General features: G+C 40.4%; 1 protein-coding gene across 30 annotated transcripts in view; it reads right to left on the bottom strand.

Annotated features, from left to right (window-relative positions):
* Positions 1-24,975, bottom strand: part of TMCC1 (transmembrane and coiled-coil domain family 1) — a 261,462-nt gene that overhangs the window by 30,199 nt on the left and 206,288 nt on the right. The window contains exon 1 of one of the 30 annotated variants that reach the window (XM_074404143.1): positions 15,365-16,438. The exons of the other annotated variants lie outside the window; for them this stretch is intronic. Coding sequence (XP_074260244.1) covers positions 15,365-15,421 — 57 coding nt within the window. The 5' untranslated portion in view covers positions 15,422-16,438. Of the gene's footprint in view, positions 1-15,364; positions 16,439-24,975 lie in introns of those variants that run through there. 30 annotated transcript variants of the gene reach the window in all.

Here is a 24,975-nt window from a genome sequence, read left to right as displayed (position 1 = left end):
ATAAGAATGTCACTAGATCCAAGACTCTAAAAGCTTCTGCATGCTCTAGTTCTCTCTCTCTTAGGTTCTCTGATACTAATATGAATATTAACTTACATGCAATCTGTTGACTAAAGAAGTATAGCTATGGCCAGGCACAGTGGCTCGTGCCTGTAATCTCAGCACTTTGGGAGGCCAAGGTGGGAAGATTGCTTGAGCCCAGGAGTTTGAGACCAGCCTGGGCAAAATGGCGAAACCCCATCTCTACAAAAAAATTTAAAAATTAGCTGGGCATGGTGGCATGTTTCTGAAGTCCCAGCTGCTCAGGAGGCTGAGGTGAGAGGATAGCTTGAACCTGGGAGGCAGAGGTTGCAATGAGCTATTAGCCATGATCCTATTTGATTATATCTCTAAAATGATAAAAAGAAACCTTGGGCCGGGCGCAGTGGCTCAACCCTGTAATCCCAGCACTTTGGGAGGCCGAGGCGGGTGGATCACAAGGTCAAGAGATCGAGACCATCCTGGTCAACATGGTGAAACCCCGTCTCTACTAAAAATACAAAAAATTAGCTGGGCGTGGTGTCCCGTGCCTATAATCCCAGCTACTCAGGAGGCTGAGGCAGGAGAATTGCCTGAACCCAGGAGGCGGAGGTTGCGGTGAGCCGAGATTGTGCCATTGCACTCCAGCCTGGGTAACAAGAGCGAAACTCCATCTCAAAAAAAAAAGAAACCTTTACACTAAATTTTCAACATATAGTCACATGTTGCATAATGACATTTCGGTCAATGATGGACTGCATATACAACAGTGGTTCCGTAAGACTATAATACTAGATTTTTACTGTATCTTTTCTTTGTTTAGCTATGTTTAGATACACAAACCCCACCGTGGTACACTGCCTACAGTATTCAGTACAGTAACCTGCTGTATAGGTTTGTAGCCTAGAAGCAATAGGCTATACCTGGGTGTGGAGTAGGCTGGGTGTGGAGTAGGCTATACCATCTAGGTTTGTGTAAGCACATTCAGTGATGTTTGCACATTAATAAAACTCTCTAACTGCATTCCTCAGAACATATCCCCATATTTACAAGTGATCACATTTTTGTGATGTTATTTTCTTACATATTAACTTAAGAAATAAACTAAGCTGTCTTTAATCTGACTTCTGACCTACCTGGGCTGTTTGGAGCCACAGTGTGTCTGGCTCCTACTCAGAATCATCAACATGCCTGCAAGAGTACAGCTGATAGAACCCAAGGTCTTCAGCCTCTAAAGAAAACTAACCCACAACTTTAGCAGTAAGGTAGTTTAACACGTGAAACCATCAATCAATGGTTACTAAACCCCTCCCAATTCTTGCAGAAACAACTTTTTTTAAAGGAGAAATAAGGGGAGGGGAAGAGGCAAGGAAGATGTAGAGAGGGGAGGAGAGAGGAAAAGACCAAAGGAGAGGACGAAGAGTCGGGTGGCAGAGAAGGAGAGTAAAGGAGGAAAGAAAGAGAAAGCTACATTGGACTACAGAATCACAAGACAAGGGAGGAGAACAGTCTTGATATATCCTGAGTTAGGAACAAAGTCCTTTGAAGTCCATGCTCTAGGCATAAATACTTAGCATTTAGTTATGAGTTACGAAGGCATCAACCGAAAAGTGATTCCCTTTTCAACAGCCTTTGCTGGCATATTAGGCTGTCTATATATAACAACATAAAATTAGATTATCTTTTATTTGAGACAGAATTTCATTCTTGTTGCCCAGGCTGGAGTAGAATGGTGTAATCTTGGCTTACTGCAACCTCCGCCTCCAGGGTTCAAGGGATTCTCCTGCCTCAGCCTCCTGAGTGGCTGGGATTATAAGCACCTGCCATCATGCCCAGCTAGTTTTCTTGTATTTTTAGTAGAGATGGGGTTTCACCATGTTTGCCAGGCTGGTCTCTAACTCCTGACCCCAGTTGATCCACTGGCCTTAGCCTCCCAAAGTGCTGGGATTATAGGTGTGAGCCACTGGGCCTGGACATAAAATTAGATTTCTAATTCATTCCAGATAGACAATTAAATCTCAAATGAAAAAGGCAAAATTTAAAAACCTTTCAAAGGCAGCATTGGAAAATAAGGAAGGTTTTTCTTTTTCTTTTTTTTTTTTTGAGACAGAGTTTCGCTCTTGTTACCCAGGCTGGAGTGCAATGGCGCGATCTCGGCTCACCGCAACCTCCGCCTCCTGGGTTCAGGCAATTCTCCTGCCTCAGCCTCCTGAGTAGCTGGGATTACAGGCACGTGCCACCATGCCCAGCTAATTTTTTGTATTTTTAGTAAAGACGGGGTTTCACCATGTTGACCAGGATGGTCTCGATCTCTTGACCTCGTGATCCACCCGCCTCGGCCTCCCAAAGTGCTGGGATTACAGGTGTGAGCCACCGCGCACGGCCAGGAAGGTTTTTCTTAAACATATACGGAAAGGCACAAATCCAAAAAACAAGATTATTGAGTCTGCCTCCATATAGTATAGTAGTGAAGCACAGATTCTGGCATAAACTGCTTGGGTTCAAATCTGGCAAGTTATTTGGACAACTTACTTAACCTCCACAGCCATTTTGTCAACTGTAAAATGCTAATGCTCATTTTAGAAGACAATTGTGAGGATAAAATGGGTCAACAAATATAAAAGGGCTTAGAACACTACCTGGCACAGAGTAAGTTGTTAGCACTGGCTGCTGTTTTTGTGCCATGGAAGTAGTTCTTTTAAAAATTTAAGTATTAAGAGATTCCAGAATGTATTCACTTCCAAGATCTTTCCATATTTCAGACATGAATAAGGGATATGTAGAGAGTCTGAACCAAAAGAATAATGCAATTCAACACTACAATCAAAGTAATATAGTCACCTATGATAGATATAGTTGGCCTCATGACTATGCACTTGGCTAGCTAACCTTCCAGTTTTAAAAACAATATTACAGATTCTGTTATCTCTAATTTACAAATGACTTGATTGCCTCCCACCACCAGTTATTACGAGGCAGGATGAGGAAAGCAGCAGCAGTCCCACCTACTCAACAGGGTGTCTTTTTCTGACCATATCCTGAGGGGCTCTCGTACCTCCTGTCAGAGTCCAGGGCATCAGTGTATCAAATACTGCCCATTAATAGCTAATGTTAGAATTTGTATAAAAAAAGGTAAAAATCAGTGAGTTATATTTTGACTGTTTATTATATGCAAGGCAATGTGCTAAAAAGCTAGGGATATGGTCAGAAGCCACAATACTAATCTGTTGCTATAACAAACAGACTATACTACTTTGTCTGCATTGTATCTCTTAGTATTAAGAGATAGTTTGCCAAACTTAAAATTACCTATTAACTGATCCGAATTAATTGACAGAAAACAACCCAAGAGAAAACCTAAACAGCAATGCCTCAAAATATAGATTAATTGGGGCAGAGTGGTGCCATTTAGGGCACAGTATTTAACTTAGCTTTGTTACTTAGCTCTCTCTACTTTAAGTCAATGAAAGTGTTAGAAAACAACAGCATCCAGCTTTGAGAATTATCATGTGTGTAAAAGCAATGTAGTGTGGAAAGGGCATTGACAAGAATAAAAAGACCTAGGTTCGCCGGGTGCGGTGGCTCACGCCTGTAATCCCAGCATTTTGGGAGGCCGAGGCGGGTGGATCACAAGGTCAAGAGATCGAGACCATCCTGGTCAACAAGGTGAAACCCCGTCTCTACTAAAAATACAAAAAATTAGCTGGGCGTGGTGTCCCGTGCCTGTAATCCCAGCTACTCAGGAGGCTGAGGCAGGAGAATTGCCTGAACCCAGGAGGCGGAGGTTGCGGTGAGCCGAGATCGCGCCATTGCACTCCAGCATGGGTAACAAGAGCGAAACTCCGTCTCAAAAAAAATAAAAAATAAAAAAAATAATAATTTCTTTAACTTTTACTATGGAAAATGTAAACACAGGTAAAAGTAGAGGGACCTCTACAGTGAACCTTTACTTACCCATTACCCAGTTACAACAAAAATAATTCTTGATGATGGATTACTATGGAAATCATGTATACCTTTTGAAAATATTGATGTTGGGCCGGGCGCAGTGGCTCAAGCCTGTAATCCCAGCACTTTGGGAGGCCGAGGCGGGTGGATCACGAGGTTGAGAGATCGAGACCATCCTGGTCAACATGGTGAAACCCCGTCTCTACTAAAAATACAAAAAAAAAAAAAAAAAATTAGCTGGGCATAGTGGCGCATGCCTATAATCCCAGCTACTCAGGAGGCTGAGGCAGGAGAATTGCCTGAACCCAGGAGGCGGAGGTTGCAGTGAGCCGAGATTGCACCATTGCACTCCAGCCTCGGTAACAAGAGCGAAACTCCGTCTCAAAAAAAAAAAAGAAAAGAAAAAGAAAAAAAAGACCTAGGTTCAAACCTGGCTTTCTCACCTTATTAGCTGTGTGGTTGTGGGTCACCTACTTGTTCTCTTTTAATCTTAGTTTTCTCATCTATACAATGGGGTTATCATTTTCTAATGAGATCGAAAAAAATATGTTACAGATGTATTAAGTCAGATGGCACCTGCCAAACATGGTACACTAATTAGTTACCTTCTTCCATTACTTAACCTGGCTTCTATGTTCATTACTCAAAATACAAATACCTATTTGTAACAAGAAAAAATTAAGAAATTGGTTGGGTGTGGTGGCTTACGCCTCTAATCCCAGCACTCTGGGAGGCCAAGATGGACAGATCACTTGTGCTCTGGAGTTCGAGACTAAACTGGGCAACGTGGCAAAACCCTGTCTGTACAAAAACAAAACAAAACAAAACAAAACAAAAATTAGCCAGGTGTGGTGGCACACCTCTGTAGTTCCAGCCACTCAGGAGGCTAAGGTGGGGGAATTGCTTGAGCCCAGGAGGTCAGAGCTTCAGTGAGCTTAGATTATGTCACTGCACTCCAGCCTGGGTGACAAGGTCTCCAAAAAAAAAATAGTTACTCAGGCTCTAATATTCAAGAATCATTATCACAAGACTTTAGAATGAAGTATATTATATATGATTAGTCTGAAGTCTGTTAATGTGGGAAAATGTTTAAAATTATGTTCTATTTTCTGGACATGTGCTAACCACAAAAAGGAGAAGGTAACAAAAAAGGTGCTTTCACTACTGAGAATTTAAAAATGCATGTAAAATTAATGTGCAGACCAGCCAATGTGACTACAGAACTGCCATCAATAAATTCTCCTTTATAAGTTAATTCCTCCTACAAATACTTCAATGACACAGTGTCATTAAAACAAAATATTTATCAGCCTTAGCTTAATTCTATTTATTTCAAGTAATTGTGATAAAATAAAATTCTAAATCAATGAAGAAATCTAAAATGCTCCATAGGGTCTATGATAATCTGGCTCTCCCTGAGCTGGTTGCCATGACTTATTAGGAAGCTTGTGAAGAGTAGAGGCTCCAAGGAAGAGCTGTTTTAAAGATATACCCCTAATCCCATGTTAGGCCTAATTACTCTTCTTACTCTTAAAAATCACTTATTTGAGGCCGGGCGCGGTGGCTCACGCCTGTAATCCCAGCACTTTGGGAGGCTGAGGCGGGTGGATCACGAGGTCAAGAGATCGAGACCATCCTGGTCAACTTGGTGAAACCCCGTCTCTACTAAAAATACAAAAAATTAGCTGGGCATGGTGGCGTGTGCCTGTAATCCCAGCTACTCAGGAGGCTGAGGCAGGAGAATTGCCTGAACCCAGGAGGCGGAGGTTGCGGTGAGCCGAGATCGCGCCATTGCACTCCAGCCTGGGTAACAAGAGCGAAACTCCGTCTCAAAAAAAAAAAAAAAAAAAAAAAAAAAAACTAGAATATAAGGCCCATGAAGGTAGATATTTTTGTGGTTTGTCCACTTTTGGGTCTCTAATAACTAAAACCGTGCATGGCACTTAGCAGCTGCTCAAATATTTGTTGAATGAATACAATTTCCTATTCTCTTATTTATTCAGAGTATTTTTTGGGTGTGGCTATGTTCCACTCTTTCATTAAAATTTGAAGTGTTGGGCCGGGTGCTGTGGCTCACGCCTGTAATCCCAGCACTTTGGGAGGCCGAGGCGGGCGGATCACGAGGTCAAGAGATTGAGACCATCCTGGTCAACATGGTGAAACCCCGTCTCTACTAAAAATACAAAAAATTAGCTGGACATGGTGGCGCGTGCCTGTAATCCCAGCTACTGAGGAGGCTGAGGCAGGAGAATTGCCCGAACCCAGGAGGTAGAGGTTGCGGTGAGCCGAGATCGCGCCATTGCACTCCAGCCTGGGTAACAAGAGGGACACTCCATCTCAAAAAAAAAAAAAAATTGAAGTGTTTCCGTTTATTGTATCACCAAGATATCGTAACAAAGTTATTTATAACTTCTTCATCTGTGTTATAACAAGACCTTACTCTATCAGAGACTGACTTTCAAAAGCTTCCCAAAGTACCTTATCCTCATATATTAACATCAGATATTTCATAATTTGTAAAAAAAAGCTTAGAGTTCATTTATACTCTTGCATGAATTGCCCTAATATAGTATCCTCCTTTTTTTTTTTTTAATCAAGCAGTATGTATTATGCATGATTTTCTATAACTGACATGTGAATTTTTTTTTTTTTTTTTTTTGAGACAGGTCCTGCTCTCTCACCCAGGCTGGAATGCAGTGGTATGATCACAGCTCACTGCAGCACTGACCTCTGGGCTCAGGCGATCCTCCCGCCTCAGCCTGGCAAGTAGCTGGGACTACAGGTACGGATCACCATGTCCAGCTTATGTTAAAATCTTACTTAAAGATGAGGTCTCACTATATTGCTAGGCCGGTGTTTGGTTAAACGCCCAAAATTATTTTTCTTCTTTGTGAACTGCATGAATAATTCTATTCCTTAGATAAGCAGATATTTTCTTTTCTTTTCTTTTTTTTTTTTTTTGAGACGGAGTTTCGCTCTTGTTACCCAGGCTGGAGTGCAATGGCGCGATCTCGGCTCACCGCAACCTCTGCCTCCTGGGTTCAGGCAATTCTCCTGCCTCAGCCTCCTGAGTAGCTGGGATTACAGGCACGTGCCACCATGCCCAGCTAATTTTTTGTATTTTTAGTAGAGACAGGGTTTCACCGTGTTGACCAGGACGGTCTGGATCTCTTGACCTCGCGATCCACCCGCCTCAGCCTCCCAAAGTGCTGGGATTACAGGCTTGAGCCACCGCGCCCAGCGATAAGCAGATATTTTCTGAGGCTATCACAGTGTAAGTCTCAGTCTGGTTTATGTGTAAATATGATGATGATAGTAGCAAAGGTGATAGTAGTAACTGAGTGCTTACTATAAACCTGGTACAAATCTAAATGCTTTGCTTATATTAACTTGTTTAATCCTCAAAACCCTAGTTGATGTATACTATTTTAATTTTTTTTTTTTTTTTTTTTTGAGAAGGAGTCTTGCCCTGTTGCCCAGGCTGGAGTGCAATGGCGTGATCTTGGCTCATTGAAACCTCTGCCTCCAGGGTTCAAATGATTCTCCTGCCTCAGCCTCCTGAGTAGCTGGGATTATAGACGCCTGCCACCACGCCCAGCTAATTTTTGTATTTTTAATAGAGATGGGGTTTCACCATGTTGGCCATGCTGGTCTCGAACTCCTGATCTCATGATCCACTCACCTCGGCCTCCCAAAGTGCTACGATTACAGGCATGAGCCACTGTGCCCGGTTTTAATCTCCATTTTCTAGCTGAAGAAATTGAGTCAGGAGAAGTTAGGTGACTTGCACAAGGTCACATAGCCAATAAGCAGCAGAGTCAGGATTTTTTTTTTTTTTTTTTTTTTTTTGAGATGGAGTTTCGCTCTTGTTACCCACGCTGGAGTGCAATGGCGCGATCTCGGCTCACCACAACCTCTGCCTCCTGGGCTCAGGCAATTCTCCTGCCTCAGCCTCCTGAGTAGCTGGGATTACAGGCACGTGCCACCATGCCCAGCTAATTTTTTTTGTATTTTTAGTAGAGACGGGGTTTCACCATGTTGACCAGGATGGTCTCGATCTCTTGACCTCGTGATCCACCTGCCTTGGCCTCCCAAAGTGCTGGGATTACAGGCTTGAGCCACCGCGCCCGGCCAGAGTCAGGATTTGAACTCAGAGGACTGGGCTTCAGAATCCTTGCTTTTCACTAAACTGCTTGTCATAAGTCATGACCATCACCACTTGAGCAGAAGAATAAGGAGGCACTGATGATTTTTACAAAGTTAGACTCTGGGCCAGGCATGGTGGCTCACGCCTATAATCCTAGCACTTTGGGAGGCTGAGGTGGGTGGATCACTTGAGGTCAGGAGTTCAAGACCTGCCTGGCCAACATGGTGAAACAATGTCTACTGAAAATATAAAAATTATCCAGGCATGGTGGTGCATGCCTGTAATCTGAGCTATTGGGAGACTGAGGCATGAAAACTGCTTGAACCAGGGGGTGGAAGCTGCAGTGAGCTGAGATCATGCCACTGTACTCCAGCTTGGGTGACAGAGTGAGATTCTGTCTCAGGAAAAAAAAAAAAAAAAAAAGACTGAATGGGAATCCTATATATGTAATTACATCCTTCTTCCTAAAATTTATTAACTATGTATATGCAAAGTATGAAGCAAGGTGCTACATACAGGAGATACAACAACAGTAGTGATATGGCACTACAAAAGCAGCTTATATAATGGGAGGCGGAGAGAGAAGGTCAAATAATGTGTTTTAATATGTAAAATATGTCTATTATAATATTTATGGCATTTTCCAAACATGTATGGGGTTTCAGAAAAAGAGAGAAATACCTGGTTTGAGATGGGGTGACTAAGAAGTTTTATAAAGCAGATGATATTTTTGCTATATGTACCTCAAAATGGAATTCTGACATACTTGTAAGAGGGGTCATTTGCAAGAGGGCAGAAAAATTCTACATATTTTATAAAACAGTAAGTAATATAGTTTGGTCAATATTTAAAGAAAGTATAGGAATACTCATAGTATTTATTCTTAATTTATTGAATTTATTCTTAATTCAAATAACCTTTACTATCTCACTTGCTAGGAGGTAAAGACTGATAAGTAGTCAATTTTTTTTTTCCAATTAGGGAACTGACATTACGAGAGCTAGGTACTTAGAAGCTTAATCTGGTATCCATGAGTAAATGAAATGGAATATACAGAGGTTGGTGGGTAGGAGGCCAGGCAGGAATCTATAATAATCCTAAACCACTAAAACGCAGTGCCAATAGAAATAAGGAAGTGGGGACCAGGCACCGTGGCTCACGCCTGTAATCCCAGCACTTTGGGAGGCTGAAACAAGTGGATCACTTGAAGTCAGGAGTTTGAGACCACTCTGGCCAACATGGTGAAACCCCATCCTTACTAAATATATAAAAATTAGCTGGGCATGGTGGCACACACCTGTAATCCCAGCTACTTGGGAAGCTGAGGCAGGAGGATCGCTTGAACCTGGGAGGTGGAGGTTGCAGTGCGCTGAGGCCGTACCACTGCACTCCAGCCTGGGCAACAGAGTGAGACTTAGTCTCAAAAAATAAAAATAAAAAATAAATAAAAATAAAAAAGAAATGAGAAAGGGGAAGGCCAGAAAAGGCCCTAGGCATTCCTACTTTTGGAGGCTCCATGCACATGTAAAACACATCAAATATACTCATATTAAACATAATTTTTAACTGAAAACTTAAGTTTTTCTGTTACTTTGCACTGAAATTATCTGGTAACAATTAACTAATTTTTAGAGATAGGGTCTTGCTATGTTGCCAAGGCTCAAGTGCAGTGGCTATTCATGGGCGTGATCATTATGCACCTCAGCTTCAAACTCCTGGTCTCAAGCAAGTCTCCCATTTCAGCCTCTGGAATAGCTGGGACTACAGACGCCACCATGCCCAGCTACAAATAACTTTAAATATTCTTGACATGTATTGTGAAGAAGAAAATCGAAACTATAAATTCTTCTCAAATGAAATGAAATACTTAAATAATGTTAAATATAACAATTAATACATTTTGCAACCTTGAAGAGCTCAGTCCCCTGCCTCCCTGAACCTACAGTGCCTGCTGGATATAGCAGTTCTGTGGATTTAAATGTGATACCCTCTCCAGGTTTCAGATTCTCTGCTACATAGATGACTCTGTCTCTAGGTTTAAATTCCAATTGCCTAATGGCTATTTCTATATGAATATCCTTCTGTGTTTCCCCTGACTAATCAAAATCTGTCTCAAACTAGGCATTCCATGTCCTCACCTCTCTTTCAAAAAGATGTCTCCTTACAAAACGGTTTTCATCCTTTTTCCAGTAATCAAGAGTAAAAGCATCTTTCTGATTTTTCCCCCTTCTTGCCAAATTTGTTTTTGTTTTGTTTTGTTTTGTTTTTTCTTTTGAGACGGAGTTTCGCTCTTGTTACCCAGGCTGGAGTGCAATGGCGCAATCTCAGCCCACTGCAAACTCCGCCTCCTGGGTTCAAGCAATTCTCCTGCCTCAGCTTCCTGAATAGCTGGGACTACAGGCATGCACCACCATGCCCAGCTAATTTTTTTTTTTTTTTTTGGGTATTTTTAGTAGAGACAGGGTTTCACCATGTTGACCAGGATGGTCTTGATCTCTTGACCTCGTGATCCACCCACCTCAGCCTCCCAAAGTGCTGGGATTACAGGCATGAGCCACCGCGCCTGGCCTCTTGCCAAAATTTTTAAGTAGCTTCTAAGTTCTACTGTTTTTGCTTTTATAACATTGCATGCCAAACCTTTTCATGCCAACCATAGTTGATCAGAGTATTATCTAAACAGTCTCCTTTTTTCCATTCTACCTTGTACACCACTGGTCTATGAGTATTCCAAGATTAGATTTGTCTTTTTCTAACTTGCTTTCCCTAGTGTCTAGTACACAGATGTTAACTAAATATGTTAAATGAATAGATTCACATTACATTTCCTCAAATACTGCTGTTAAACCATATATTTCTAGATCTACCTATGCTTTGATAAAACTATCAATACCTTTCTAGTGCCTTTCATATTAACATTCCATTATTTTCCTTAAAAGGCAAACTAAGATTATTTTAAGGAAATGTCAAAGCAAGTAAATTATGAAATTAGCAGTAGTGATTTTAGAGAGGCAAGACAGCAGAGTGGAAACAGTATAAGTATTAGAGTTAAGCACAGCTGGAACTTGAAGCCTAGTTCTAAAACCTACCTATCCTGGCTATTTAAGTTGTGGGTTCATTTTTTAAAGGGAGGATAACAGTACCCCTCTTGCAGGACTGAACTGAGCAAACACACATAAACTCCTTAGCAAATGCCTGAAACCTAAAAGGCCCCCAAAGTAGCTACTAACATTAAGTTACAGAGTACTGTTTAGGTTTTTCCATAAATATTTCTTTGAAGAATTCTATTTTGGTAATTAGGCCAAAGCTTTGATATAAGACCAAAATAACACTGCCTTAAATATCCTGAGATGTTATTCTGACACTTAAGTAAACAGCAAATCTTTATCTAACAAAACAAAACCCCACGTGTGTGTGTGTGTGTCTCATTATCATCTCATTAATCCAGTGAGGCAGGCCAGTGAGGCAGGCACTACATATACATACACACACACATACATACATACGATAGAGGTTTCTACCTACCGGAAAAATGACCAATGACTAGGATACCGTAATTGGCAATTCTGATATGGAAAATAATAGTACTACTATCCTTGTCCTTGAGGATTTCATCTAAATTTCTTCCCAGTACTAGAGATGCCATTTCTCCCCTAAATTCATTATCTTATTATCTGTTCCTGAAACAAACACAAATGAATTTAACTTGACAAAGAAACAATATAGCTACTTCCAAATCTAGAAGATAGGCCAAATTCACAAAAATCCAGTAATTCCACTTAAGAGTTTTCAAGAATGATGACAATTCATTTTTGAAAAGGGAAGTAAATACATCAGATTGTTATTTATATAATCTGATAATCTAAGAATTTCCTTAACTGCCATTTCTGGGAAATTACAAAGTTAGCTGGGCATGTTTGGTACCTAACCATATTATCTCATTAATCCAGTGAGGCAGGCACTACTATTCTAATTTTCTACATGAAAAATCTGGCTCAGAGGCTAACTCAAGCCTTTAATTCAAAATCGTGAGCTCTGTATTGTATAGCACACCCATGCCTGATCTTTGAGAGACTGTAGTTCTAGCATTACTTGGTTACCTATAACTGAATAGAGATTATTTTTCTACATGTTAATAGGTTTTTAACTCTTTGTTTTGTTTTTCATAGATTTAGGTGATACAAATGCAGTTTTGTTACATGGATATACGGTACAGAGGTGAACTCTGGGCTTTTAGTGTACCTATCACCTGACTAGTGAATACTGTGCCCAACAGGTAATTTTTCAACCCCTGCCCACCCCCACCATCCAGTCTTCTCCCTTTTGGAGTCCCTAATGTCTATTACTCCCCTGAATAAAAATTATTTTAAGAGAAATTTATTTAAACAGATAGGACAGATTATTCCTATATTCTTGATAAAATCTCAACAGATCAAGTTTCTGTCCATTAAAAAATATAAAATCTTTGGCAAGGGATACTCCAGGGTGTTATCTTTCCTAAAATCTGTACTTAATTTTGAGAACACAGTTGCTTTTTGTAGAACAGAATAAAACAGACACACTGATAAAGTTGGTGTAAATGCCTGCTGTATATACTGTTTCTAATATCTTAAGAATGCCATTAATTTTTAAAGATCCTGGAAATGAATTAAGGATATCTAGTACAATCTCCTTTGGGATCTAGACTTAAAGATCCAAAAGGCTACTTGACTATATCAATGTCTATAGGTCCAAAACCAAATATAATCCTCTTCTAAACCAGATCTTACACTGTTCCATATCTCAGGAAAAGCATCTATCCATCAAGTTATACAAGCTAAAACCAAACCAAATCAAAGCCTAGGAGCCATTCTTGACATCTTCTGCCTTCTACCTATATCCAATCCAACACTAAGGCCTGTCAATTTTACTTTCCAAATTTTCATCATAATACACAACACTCTCCATCTACCTCTACTGCTACCACCTTAGGACGAACTCTTATCATCTCTCTCCTGGACCACTGTACTGATTGATCCTGATTGATCTACCTGCATTCACTTAGGATCTCATTTAAACTGAAGAAATTATTTTTTTTAAAGTCCTAAATCAATCAATACTTAAATTCTTTTAGTAGCTTCCGACAACTTTTAGAATGAACAAGAATTTGAACAGTCTATAAGGTCCTACTTGGTTAGGCCCTGTATCTACCTCTCTAGGTCTTTGTTTTACAGTATGCTTCCTCTCCTACTTACTTCACTCTAGTCACACTGGCCCTTTTTCAGTGCCCAGTGCTTATCCTATTTTTTCTCACCATAGTGCTGCATTTGCAATATTGTCTATTTATCTGCCTTTCTTCAGCTCTCAGCCTGCCATTTTGCTAAATGCCGGGTATGTAATAATGAAAAAAAGAGTCTCTGCTTTCATGAGGTTTATCGCTGAGTGGGGAAAAGTTGTAGAGACAGAAAAACCAGTAACCAAACAATATAAACTGTATCAAGTGCTACAAAGAAACAGAATGTTGTGAGAAAAGCAATAGCGTATGGGAGGAAAATCTATTTTAGTCTGGGAGGTCACAGAAAGCTTCTCTGAACAAAAGGACATTTGAACTGAGTCCTCAAAGATTGAAAAGGAGGTTGTTACTTTAATCAGGCCATAAGTGAGAAAAAGCACTATTACTATAGGTTTCACATGCCAAGAAAATAGAGAATTTGTAATTTTATCATAATTGAGATGAAAACAGAGTTAAAGAAAGTAGCAATTCAAAAAGAGAAAAAGGATTTATCTATTCACCACTTCTTAGAATTCACTTGGTTGAAAGGTTATGACAATCTTACTAAAAAGGCTTACAGAAGGAACAGAAGGATGCTGAGAGGAAAAGGTCAGTAAACAGGGAGGAGGGCACCTGACAGTAACCTAATGGAAATATATGGAGAGTTGTATTTATAAGGCTTACATAAGCAATGAGTCAGCAAAAAGTCAGGTATCAATGGATCTCTTCTGTGGCCATTCTAAGCAACTAGGAAACTTGGCTCTCTGAGATAGGAATACATCTTCCAGTAACACCTGCCTAAGTTAGGACGAGGAAAAGTAAATCTTAATGTTTATAAAAAACATAAGAAATAAGATCCAACGCAAGGTGATTCTGGTAGAATTTTGCAAATGTAATGTAACTCATTTTCTCTAATTTGTAATAAAACACTAAAGATTACAGAACCAAGAACCAAAATCTGCTAAAAGTAAAACCTACATTTTAAAGAGAAAACGTCCTTATCTTTCTTGAGGTCCATAAATATTGGAGGGCTACTTTCGACTACTATCTTTTCTCTAATAAAGGCTATTATGTATATATATGTATAAACAGTAACAGGAAAAAGGCTTCATATCAATAGAATTGGGGCTGGTAAAGAAAAATGTACAAAAGAGAACATAAAAGAGATTCAGTCATAGTAGAGGCAAAGAGATACAGTATTCACAACCACTTGGTATCAAACAGCAATGACAATGAACCCAAGACAAACACCCACCAACGCACAGCTACGAAAATAGCAGACTCCTTATCCTGCCTTCGTCCACCTCCATACTTATGTTCTCAGCCTATTACTGTTCCAGTGGCAACAACTCTGTAACAGGAGGAAGGCTTTATTTTTCCCCTCCTGCTCAGACTATAGAAAAAGAAAAAAAAAAGCATAATTATGACTATTCAAAGGAAAGAAAAGAGGTCTAATTGTTAGTCTACATTCTTTTCTCTGGAAATTCCTGGCTTCTGCCTGTTCAGAGACACATGAGAAAACTTGAATTATCTCGGAAGGTCACAACTGAATGGCTACACGTTGTTTCTCCTTCTGGTTCCCTTGGTCATCCTTTTCCATCAAACGTGATTTTGCAAAATGTTTTAGTTATCGCTAAGCAGCAATTCTATGCAGCTGATACAGAAAAGCAAAAAAATAAGAAAAAACAATCACAACACATTTATCTTACCAAAACCCCCTGTCAGGCAGTCTGCTGATTTTGCTTGCCACAAAGCTCATCCTTCATTTGTGCAGTGCCAGAGCAAGCTTGGATCATAAAAATCACAACCTCTCTTGGCTATAAGCTCTTTCCATTTGTTCCAGCTTCCAAATTGCAGAGGAGCTGTGGCATAGTCTGTCACTGCTGCACATACTTGGTTTCCGAGAATAACGCTGCAAATGAGGACAGCTACCACTGGGAATGCAATCCCCCACCAAAGAGCCAGCCGCAATGAAGCTTCTAGTGGATCCCTGGGCTTCTCACCTTCACAGTCTCAGAGAAGCGACTTTCACAAAACAGGCAGGTACAGCTGCACCACATCAATACCCTTGCATAGCCAATCCTCCGCAGTGCCTACCTCAGCCTATGTACAGTTTTGACTCTGTCTCTTGCAGCAACTCTTAGAGCTTTCTACATCTGGGAGCTTAGAGGACTCTGTGCTGAATAAACAGAAAGCTTCTGCCAAACAAACATCCGTGTGTGTGCGCGCGCGCATGCAGTTTGCGAGAGCAGCTAATGCAAATGAATAGTTTGACTCTGAGAATGGAGATCACAGACAGTATCTGCCTCTCTTCTCCAGCTGTGAGCATCTTTTATAAAAGACAAAAGCATCACACTGGTTGGATTTAAAGCTACAGGGTATTAATTCAACATTCCCATTTGTCTTCTCATTTAAATCAGATAAGGCTGAAAGAATTGCTTAAAGAAGTTTAAAAACATTCTAAATGAAATAACACTGCTTAGGTAGCTTGGTTCAATAAATACAAAGAAAAAGCAGCTTGGTTCAATAAATACAAAGAAAAAGCAATCTACCTATGTTTCAATAAAGGCCCAGAAGATTGCCAGAACAGATTTCCATGCTTTTCTAATGTTTCTTCTCTTATTTTTCATTTTAAGTTGGCAAAATCATTTAAAACAAGAACACAACATGAATGAGAAAACTAGAAAAAGAAAACTGAGCATGAAACTCTTAATATCATATTCACTATGGACAGAGGGGAAAAAAAACACTCTAAAATCTAAACAACAGATTAAAACATCACAATCATAACTCCAGGCTCAGCCCCATATCATCATACACTATTTACTGTACACCCAGGACACTACATGACAGAATTCAGTATCTTAATAAGACTGTTTCTGACTTGAAAAAGTCACTTTGGGATTTAGGCAAGTTATCAGATCTGAACCTTATTTCTTCATTTGTAAAAGAAGTTGTGGGGAACACACATAGGAGAATTTTTTTTTTTTTCTTTTTTTTGAGACAGAGTTTTGCTCTTGTTACCCAGGCTGGAGTGCAATGGCACGATCTTGGCTCACCGCAACCTCCGCCTCCTGGGTTCAGGCAATTCTCCTGCCTCAGCCTCCTGAGTAGCTGGGACTACAGACACACGCCAACATGCCCAGCTGATTTTTTGTATTTTTAGTAGAGATGGGGTTTCACCATGTTGATCAGGATGGTCTCAATCTCTTGACCTCGTGATCCACCTGCCTCGGCCTCCCAAAGTGCTGGGATTACAGGTATGAGCCACAGTGCCCAGCACATAGGAGGAATTTAAATGATTATAAAATAAAGTGCGGCATGTATAAAGTATATCTGCTAATATTTCTCTGAGGTTAACATGCAGAAAGGAATCAGACATGAAGACAATTTAACACAGTAAACCCTTTCTATGAGCCTGGAGGTGTGATAATTTCTTTACTTCTAGTTAAGTATGGATCTGGAAGCTCAGGCCAGCACCATACTGACAGGTCAAAGAAGGTCTTTCTATCAGTATTCACCAGCTTCATTTAATAGTCTTTCACTTAAGCCAGATGAAGCCCTCTGAATGGAATCCAAAGCACCTTGAATGAATGTAAAGAAAATGCTGGGTTGAAACCATGACTCCATAAATTCCTTTTCCATCTCTAGAGACATAGAACTCTGACCTTGACTTTCCACAACAAATTAAAAAGAATTTGATTCAATGGAAGTTTTGTTTTTGCTTAAAAATTAGGTGGCAAGGGCCAGGCGCAGTGGCTCACGACTGTAATCCCAGCACTTTGGGAGGCTGAGGTGGGCGGATCAGAGGTTGAGATCGAGCCCATCCTGGCCAACATGGTTAAAACCCCATCTCTACTAAAAATACAAAAATTAGCTGTGCGTGGTGTCATGCGCCTGTAGTCCCAGCTACTCAGGAGGCTGAGGCAGGAGAATTGCTTGAACCTGGGCGGGGTGGAGGTTGCAGTGACCCGAGATCACACCGCTGCACTCCAGCCTGGTGCCAGGGAGAGACTCCATCTCAAAAAAAAAAAAAAATTAGGTGGTAAGGTTTCAATTGAGTATGTTTCTACAAAAACAGTAAAAGCCCCAATCCTGTACCACTAGCATCAACACTAGCTGCTGTTTGCTTAATTCTGTTTACTAGCATTTTCAACATCCTCTTTTAAGACAATCATGCTCATTGTAGAAAACTTTGAAAGTGCAAATGGGTAGAAAAGAAAGCAAGAACTATCTGTAATTTCACCACTTAGAAGCCCAAACAAACCGCTATTACCACTGTGATTTCCATCCCTTCAGTTTAAAAAAAAATATATGTGCAAGTATTTTGTTATTTCAAATCAGTTCTTAAAATTTCAATTTGAAGGACTCTGTAAGAGAATCCGTAATTTTTCCCTACCTTCTCAAAAATCACTTACTGTGTAAGTAAATATATCTGATGTTGGCTTTTAAATATACCGTGCTACTAGGTTGTGTGTAGTCTAACAAAATCTAACAAGTTATTATTTTCTTCACAATTATATAGCTGAATGTTCGGGACTGTATATTATTCTTCCTTGGGAAGGTACAGTATTTAATCTTTTGTAAGATGAATGTTTGTGGCCAAGCACAATGGCTCATGCCTGTAATCCCAGCACTCTGGGAGTCTGAGGCAGGTGGATCAAGAGCTCAGGAGATTGAGACCATCCTGGCTAACACGGTGAAACCCCCTCTCTACTAAAAAAAGAAAAAAAAAAAAATTAGCTGGGTGTGGTGGCAGGCGTCTGTAGTCCCAGCTACTTGGAAGGCTGAGGCCAGAGAATCACTTGAACCCAGGAGGTGGAAGTTGCAGTGAGCTGAGATCTCGACACTACAGTCCAGCCTGGGCAACAGAGCTAGACTCTGTCTAAAAATAATAATAATAATAATAATAATAATGTTTGTTACAATTCTATAATTTCAAGTACAATTGCTGGCACTCACAGATATTTCCAGTGCTTCTTCCCTTTCCGAACACACACAGAAGGCTACAGTTCCCAGTTCCCAGTGCAAGGCCATGTGACTAGTTCTGACAAATGGGTTGTGAAAGAAAGGAAGTGAGTGTGTAACCTAAGTCAAAGCATTTAATTGCTAATGTGAAGGTCTCTTATTCTCTCTTACCCTACCATGGAGAGATCACTGAAACATGTGCTGATCACTGAAACAAGTGCCATGGATCAAACCTGCATTGACTGGATAAACCACTACATGGAAGACAGCTGCCCTGGAGAGTTGGTTGAGCCTAAAGCAGACTTTGTGTGAGAGAAATGTTCATTGTATATTTATATAAAAGTCATGATTTTATCTTTTTGAAAAAAAATTACCTTTTAACATTTTTAGAGGTTCCACCAAGATGGCAATTAATTTATCTGACAGAACCAAGTAAACTGAGGTACGAGATAAATGTACCTCCTCATTGACTGCTTTAGCCTGGGTACATCTCTTCTTGGCTCCCAAAGGAAATCCTAAGTGGCAGCAGAACTTTAATTTTGCTGACTTCCTTGTTCTCATTTGTTTCTTTTCTTGCTGACTTTTTGTTTCTGGTTTAGGCATGGTCAATAAGTTACTCCTCACTGATGGTAGCACTAATTGAGAATTTGGTTTTATGGTTTGACCATTTGAGGTCTCTGCAGAAGAGTGATAGATACCTGTCCTCTGTTGAGTGAGAAATAAAAAAACAATTCAGTTCATCAGACGTTTTTGTCCATTGGTCTATGTCACGTGCAATTCAATTAAGAATTCTGGCCCTGCGTGGTGGCTCATGCTTGTAATCTCAGCAGTTTGGAAAGGCTGACTTGGGTGGATCACTCGAAGCCAAGAGATTGAGACCAGCCTGGGCAATAAAGGGGAATAGCTCTGTGAGATCTCAACCAGTGAGATTTTGTGATTCTATATTTACTTTTGACCCATGGCTAAAAAGTTGTAGAACTAAAGCCATAGGTCTTTATGAGTCCTGTAATTCAGAAACACCACAATAGCCAGGCATGGTGGCTCATGCCTGTAATTCCCAATATTTTGGGAGGCTGAGGTGGGAAGATCACTTAAGGTCAGGCGTTTGAGACCAGCCCAGGCAACACGGCAAGACCTTGTGTCTACAAAAATGATAAATAAAATTAGCTGGGCATGGTGGTACGTGCCTGTAAGTCCCAGCTACTTGGGAAGCTGAGGTAAAAGGATCACTTGAGCCTAGGAGTTTGAGGTTGCAGTGAGCTATGATCATGCCACTGCATTTTAACCTGGGTTTGAGTGAGACTATCTTTAAAAAACAAAACAGAAAGACCATGGCCTCTCAAATAAATATGTAACATTTTCCTACCGTTAGAGAGTATTAATAAATTAGATTATAAGGTCTCCTAAATTAAAGGACCTCTGATATATCTGACTTGATACATATAGTAATATATATATCTCTCAAACATCCCCACAAATCTAAGAAAAGAAAAAAGTGAACATCTGACGCTTTAATACGTTAGACAAAGAACAAGAGATTCTTCTTCCAGACTCTTACCAGTTTGGAGATATTTTAAGAACTTAAGGTAAGTATTTGGCAAATCAAGGCTAGTGTCAGAGTTAGCTATCATACTATATACACTTTATTTTACTTGAGGTTTGCTTTCTCATGTAGAAAAAAATGTAATCTGAACTTTGTAAACTGACTTATACAGGTTTAGTGATCAAACTAATATTACTCTTTTCTAATGTTTACTGTTTTAAAAATGACAGTCTGTGTTAATCTAAATTGAATCATAATGCTGACAAGCTTTTTATATTAATAGCAATTATATGTCAGCTTAAATATCTCCAGGATCTTAACCGCAATTTAAAAATCACAGACTAATGTTAAATGCAGCTAGTTAATAAGTAATTTTTGGATGCCCAGACGAATTTCTAATTAGAATACTAAAACACTGTTTAAACATAGTTTTAAGCTTACATACTTTTGCTTGTTCTGTATATGCTATAGAGTGGTTATATCTTTGAGAACTGTTAATAAATGGCTTCATTTTTATCATGCTAAGAAGGTGTAAACAGATGTGTGAGGCTATAGAAAGTCTATGTGTATTTGCGAGCTTTAATAGTCTGCTAAAATGCTTGTGTATGACGTAGTTCTTATTATCCATTCTCTCTACCCAGTTTTCTCTCTGAAACAGATGTCATAATTGATATAGGTGGTTATACTAGGAGCAATAGTAACAGAGAAATACAAGGTGTAAGTTCTTTTGTTTTTAAAGGAAAAGAGCATTTTTTTTTTTGGTCCCAAAGTAAAGCGACAGTTTGTTCCAGAATGTGAAAGGCAGACAAATCATTTATTTATTTATTTATTTATTTATTTATTTATTTTGAGACGGAGTTTCGCTCTTGTTACCCAGGCTGGAGTGCAATGGCGCGATTTCGGCTCACCGCAACCTCTGCCTCCTGGGTTCAAGCAATTCTCCTGCCTCAGCCTCCTGAGTAGCTGGGATGACAGGCATGCGCCACCATGCCCAGCTAATTTTTTGTATTTTTAGTAGAGACAGGGTTTCACCATGTTGACCAGGATGGTCTCGATCTCTTGAACTTGTGATCTGCCCGCCTCGGCCTCCCAAAGTGCTGGGATTACAGGCGTGAGCCACCGCGCCCGGCCTCATTTATTTATTTTTTAAGATTGGGTCTCTGTTGCCCAGGCTGACTACAATGTCAGAGGTGCCATCTCAGCTGACTACAATGTCCGTCTCCCAGGCTCAAGTGATCCTCCTACCTCAGCCTCCTAAGTAACTGAGACTGCAGATGCACATCACCATGCCCAACTAATTTTTGCATTTTGTGTAGAGATGTGATTTCACCATGTTTCTCAGGCTAGAAAGACAAATCTTAAAAAGTCAATTTGATTTGCCTTGGAAAATAAACTACTGGGATCTAAAAAGAAACCATGAAACATGTTAACATTTTGGCAAAATTTAATCAGCTTTGATGGGCTTGTTTCTTTGGTTTACTGATTAATGCCATCATCTATAATATGAAAGATGATTTTATTTGTAATTTTCTTAGAGAGCACAATAATTTTCTGGCTTTATGTTGGATTATGTTCTAGATGATTAAATACAAACCAAACCAAACCAGAAAGAACAAAGGTTCTTGTGAAAGAGCTTAGGTTCTTTACAACTGTAGCATTTTATCTTTTATTCTCATTTTGATTAAATAATCAAGTATTGTTTCTTCTTTTTTTTTTTTGAGACAGAGTTTCACTCTTGTTACCCAGGCTGGAGTGCAATGGTGCGATCTCGGCTCACTGCAACCTCTGCCTCCTGGGTTCAGGCAATTCTCCTGCCTCAGCCTCCTGAGTAGCTGGGATTACAGGCATGTGCCACCATCCCCAGGTAATTTTTTCTATTTTTAGTAGAGACGGGGTTTCACCATGTTGACCAGGATGGTCTCGATCTCTTGACCTCGTGATCTACCCGCCTCGGCCTCCCAAAGTGCTGGGATTACAGGAGTGAGCCACCATGCCCGGCCTAAGTATTGTTTCTTATCCACAATCCTATCTTAATCAGGGGCCCAAATCTCCTTTGTTAACTCTTTTGATCTTGCCTTCCCCCAAGACTGAATCTTTTTTTTTGACACAGGGCCTCTCTGTGTTATTTAGGCTTGAGTACAGTGTCTCAATTTGCCCGGCTCAAGTGATCCTCCCACCTCAGTCTCCCAAAGTGCTGGGATTATAGGCATGAAACACTGCCCAGCCCATGTTATCTTAATGTTCTATTTTTCTGTGGCTATATGAGGAGGCCCTTTCACTTTCTCCTTAAACTACTTTTAACCCACATTTTAGTTGATTGATTCCGCCTCTGTGATCTGAATAAAACATTAAGCAGTATCATGGAATACTGAGCATTCAGAAACGTACTGAGTTTTCCTTAACTTCTTATAGCAATATTGTTATTTGCATAGGATCAATCTCATCTCCTTTTTATCAAGATATAATTGGATTTTGTAACTGTATCTACCTGGGAAGTCATATGAGAACATCACATTTGAGAATGATTCTCACTGACAAACCACTTTAAGAAATAATAGTTGACTTTATATATGGAGCCAATGCCTACAAAGAAAGTACTGTCAGAACACTGGCCTGATTCCTGAGGTGGTAAGGAAGGTCACTTCCTGGCAAGCCTTAGCAAATTCTGGGGACTTGAAGATGAGATTAATTCACCCAAATTTATAGGTACTGCAGAAGAAATCTGGTGAGAGAGTTTCTCAGGTGTATTTTCCTAACCTTGATATAGAAAATAATGAATGTTTAAAAGTCCAATCTGAGTCCTTATGAAAACTTCCACATAGAAGTTAATTGTGTTGTCTTAGCAGTTGCTCAAAACTGTATGGCTCTGGATTTGCAAAGATAGTTCAAGGATGACCTTGTATGACTAGCACTGTGGCTGCACCCATGTGAATAATAAGGCCAAACCTAATGAGACTGTCAGAAGCCCCTTATAAAACTATCAGATCTCATGAGAACTCACTATCACCAGAACAGCATAAGAGTAACCAGCCCCATGAGTAAATTACCTCCCACCAGGTCTCTCTCACAACACATGGGGATTATGGGAACTATAATTCAAGATGAGATTTGGGTAGGGACACAGCCAAACCATATCATTCTGCCTCTGGCTCCACCCAAATCTCAGGTCCTCACATTTCAAAACCAATCATGCCTTTGAGAGCTAAGTTCTCAATTTTTAAATTCTTGCCCAAATTCCTGTTTAAGGGGTCTGGGGAGTCATGCCCTACAAACCATAAATTCTCATCAGATGGGTTTTATTTAACCCTATGTATCATGATTTACTTTCCAATCTGACTCTGGCATAACATTATGTGACAAAGAAGACAATCAAAATATTTTACCCCCAAACATATTTCTCTGCCATATTTTGAAATGGCCTTGCAAAGCCATCCTTTGCAGGGGAAAATCTGCATCTGTAAAGAATCTCCATTTTTTTTTTTGAGACAGACTCTCACTCTGTCGCCCAGGCTGGAGTACAGTGGTGTGATCTTGGCTCACTGCAACCTCTGCCTCCTGGGTTCAAGTGATTCTTTTGCCTCAGCCTCCTGAGCAGCTGGGACTACAGGCATGCGTCATCACACCCAGCTAATTTTTGTATTTTTTTCTTTTTTGGAGACGGAATTTCGCTCTTGTTACCCAGGATGGAGTGCAATGGCGTGATCTTGGCGCACCGCAACCTCTGCCTCCTGGGTTCAGGCAATTCTCCTGCCTCAGCCTCCTGAGTAGCTGGGATTATAGGCATGCACCACCATGCCCAGCTGCCCAGCTAATTTTTTGTATTTTTAGTAGAGACGGGGTTTCACCATGTTGACCAGGATGGTCTTGATCTCTTGACCTTGTGATCCACCCGTGTCGGCCTCCCAAAGTACTGGAATTACAGGCGTGAGCCACCGCACCCGGCTAATTTTTGTGTTTTTAGTAGAGACAGGGTTTCACCATATTGGCCAGGCTGGTCTTGAACTCACAACCTTGTGATAGTTGGCCTCCCTAAGTGCTGGGATTACAGGCGTGAGCCACCACGCCTAGCCAAGAATCTCTATTAACATAGTGAGATCTTTTTAGTTACAATTCTGAAGAGATTAACTGAGAGTCTAGCACCTTTTAAAGGTCTGATCAGAAAACATTTGTCACCTATTGTCTCTAAAAGCAGGTACTATGAAACTTCAAAAGAACCTTGGTCTCCACAATCTTTTGTCTTAACCTGAACATTTTCTATTAATCCCAGGTCTTTAGGCAAACTCAACCAATTGTAAACAGAAAATGTTTAAATCTGCCTATAGCCTGGAAGCCCCTGTGTTGAACTATCCCTTTTTTGTGGACCAAACCAATGTATTTCTTGAATGTATTTGATTGATGTCTCAGGCCTCCTTAAAATGTATAAAACCGGCCGGGCGCGGTGGCTCAGACCTGTAATCCCAGCACTTTGGGAGGCCGAGGCGGGTGGATCACGAGGTCGAGGGATCGAGAACATCCTGGTCAACATGGTGAAACCCCGTCACTACTAAAAATACAAAAAATTAGCTGGGCATGGTGGCGCGTGCCTGTAATCCCAGTTACTCAGGAGGCTGAGGCAGGAGAATTGCTTGAACCCAGGAGGCGGAGGTTGCGGTGAGCCGAGATCGCGCCATTGCACTCCAGCCTGGGTAACAAGAACGAAACTCCGTCTCAAAAAAAAAAAAAAGTATAAAACCAAGCTGCACCCCAACCACCTTGGGCACATGTTCCCAGAACCTCCTGAGGGCTGTGTCACTGGCCATAGTCACTCATATTTGGCTCAGAATAAATCTATTCAAATATTTTACAGAGTTTGACTCTTTTTTGTCAGCACCTTCTCAACAGTCCCCCAAAGTCTTAGCTCATTTCAGCATTAACTCAAAATTCCACAGTCCAAAGTTCCATCTGAGATAAGGCAAAGTCTCTTCCACATATGAACCTGTAAAATCAAAAGCAAGATAGATACTTCCTAGATACAATGGGGGTACAGGCATTGGCTAATATACCCATTCCAAATGGGAGAAACTAGCTAAAGCAAAGGAGCTACAGGCTCCATGCAAGTCCAAA

This window comes from Saimiri boliviensis, chromosome 8 (genome assembly GCF_048565385.1).
Source record: "Saimiri boliviensis isolate mSaiBol1 chromosome 8, mSaiBol1.pri, whole genome shotgun sequence".
Classification (NCBI taxonomy): Eukaryota; Metazoa; Chordata; class Mammalia; order Primates; family Cebidae; genus Saimiri; species Saimiri boliviensis.
This window is presented reverse-complemented; position numbering and strand designations above follow the sequence as displayed.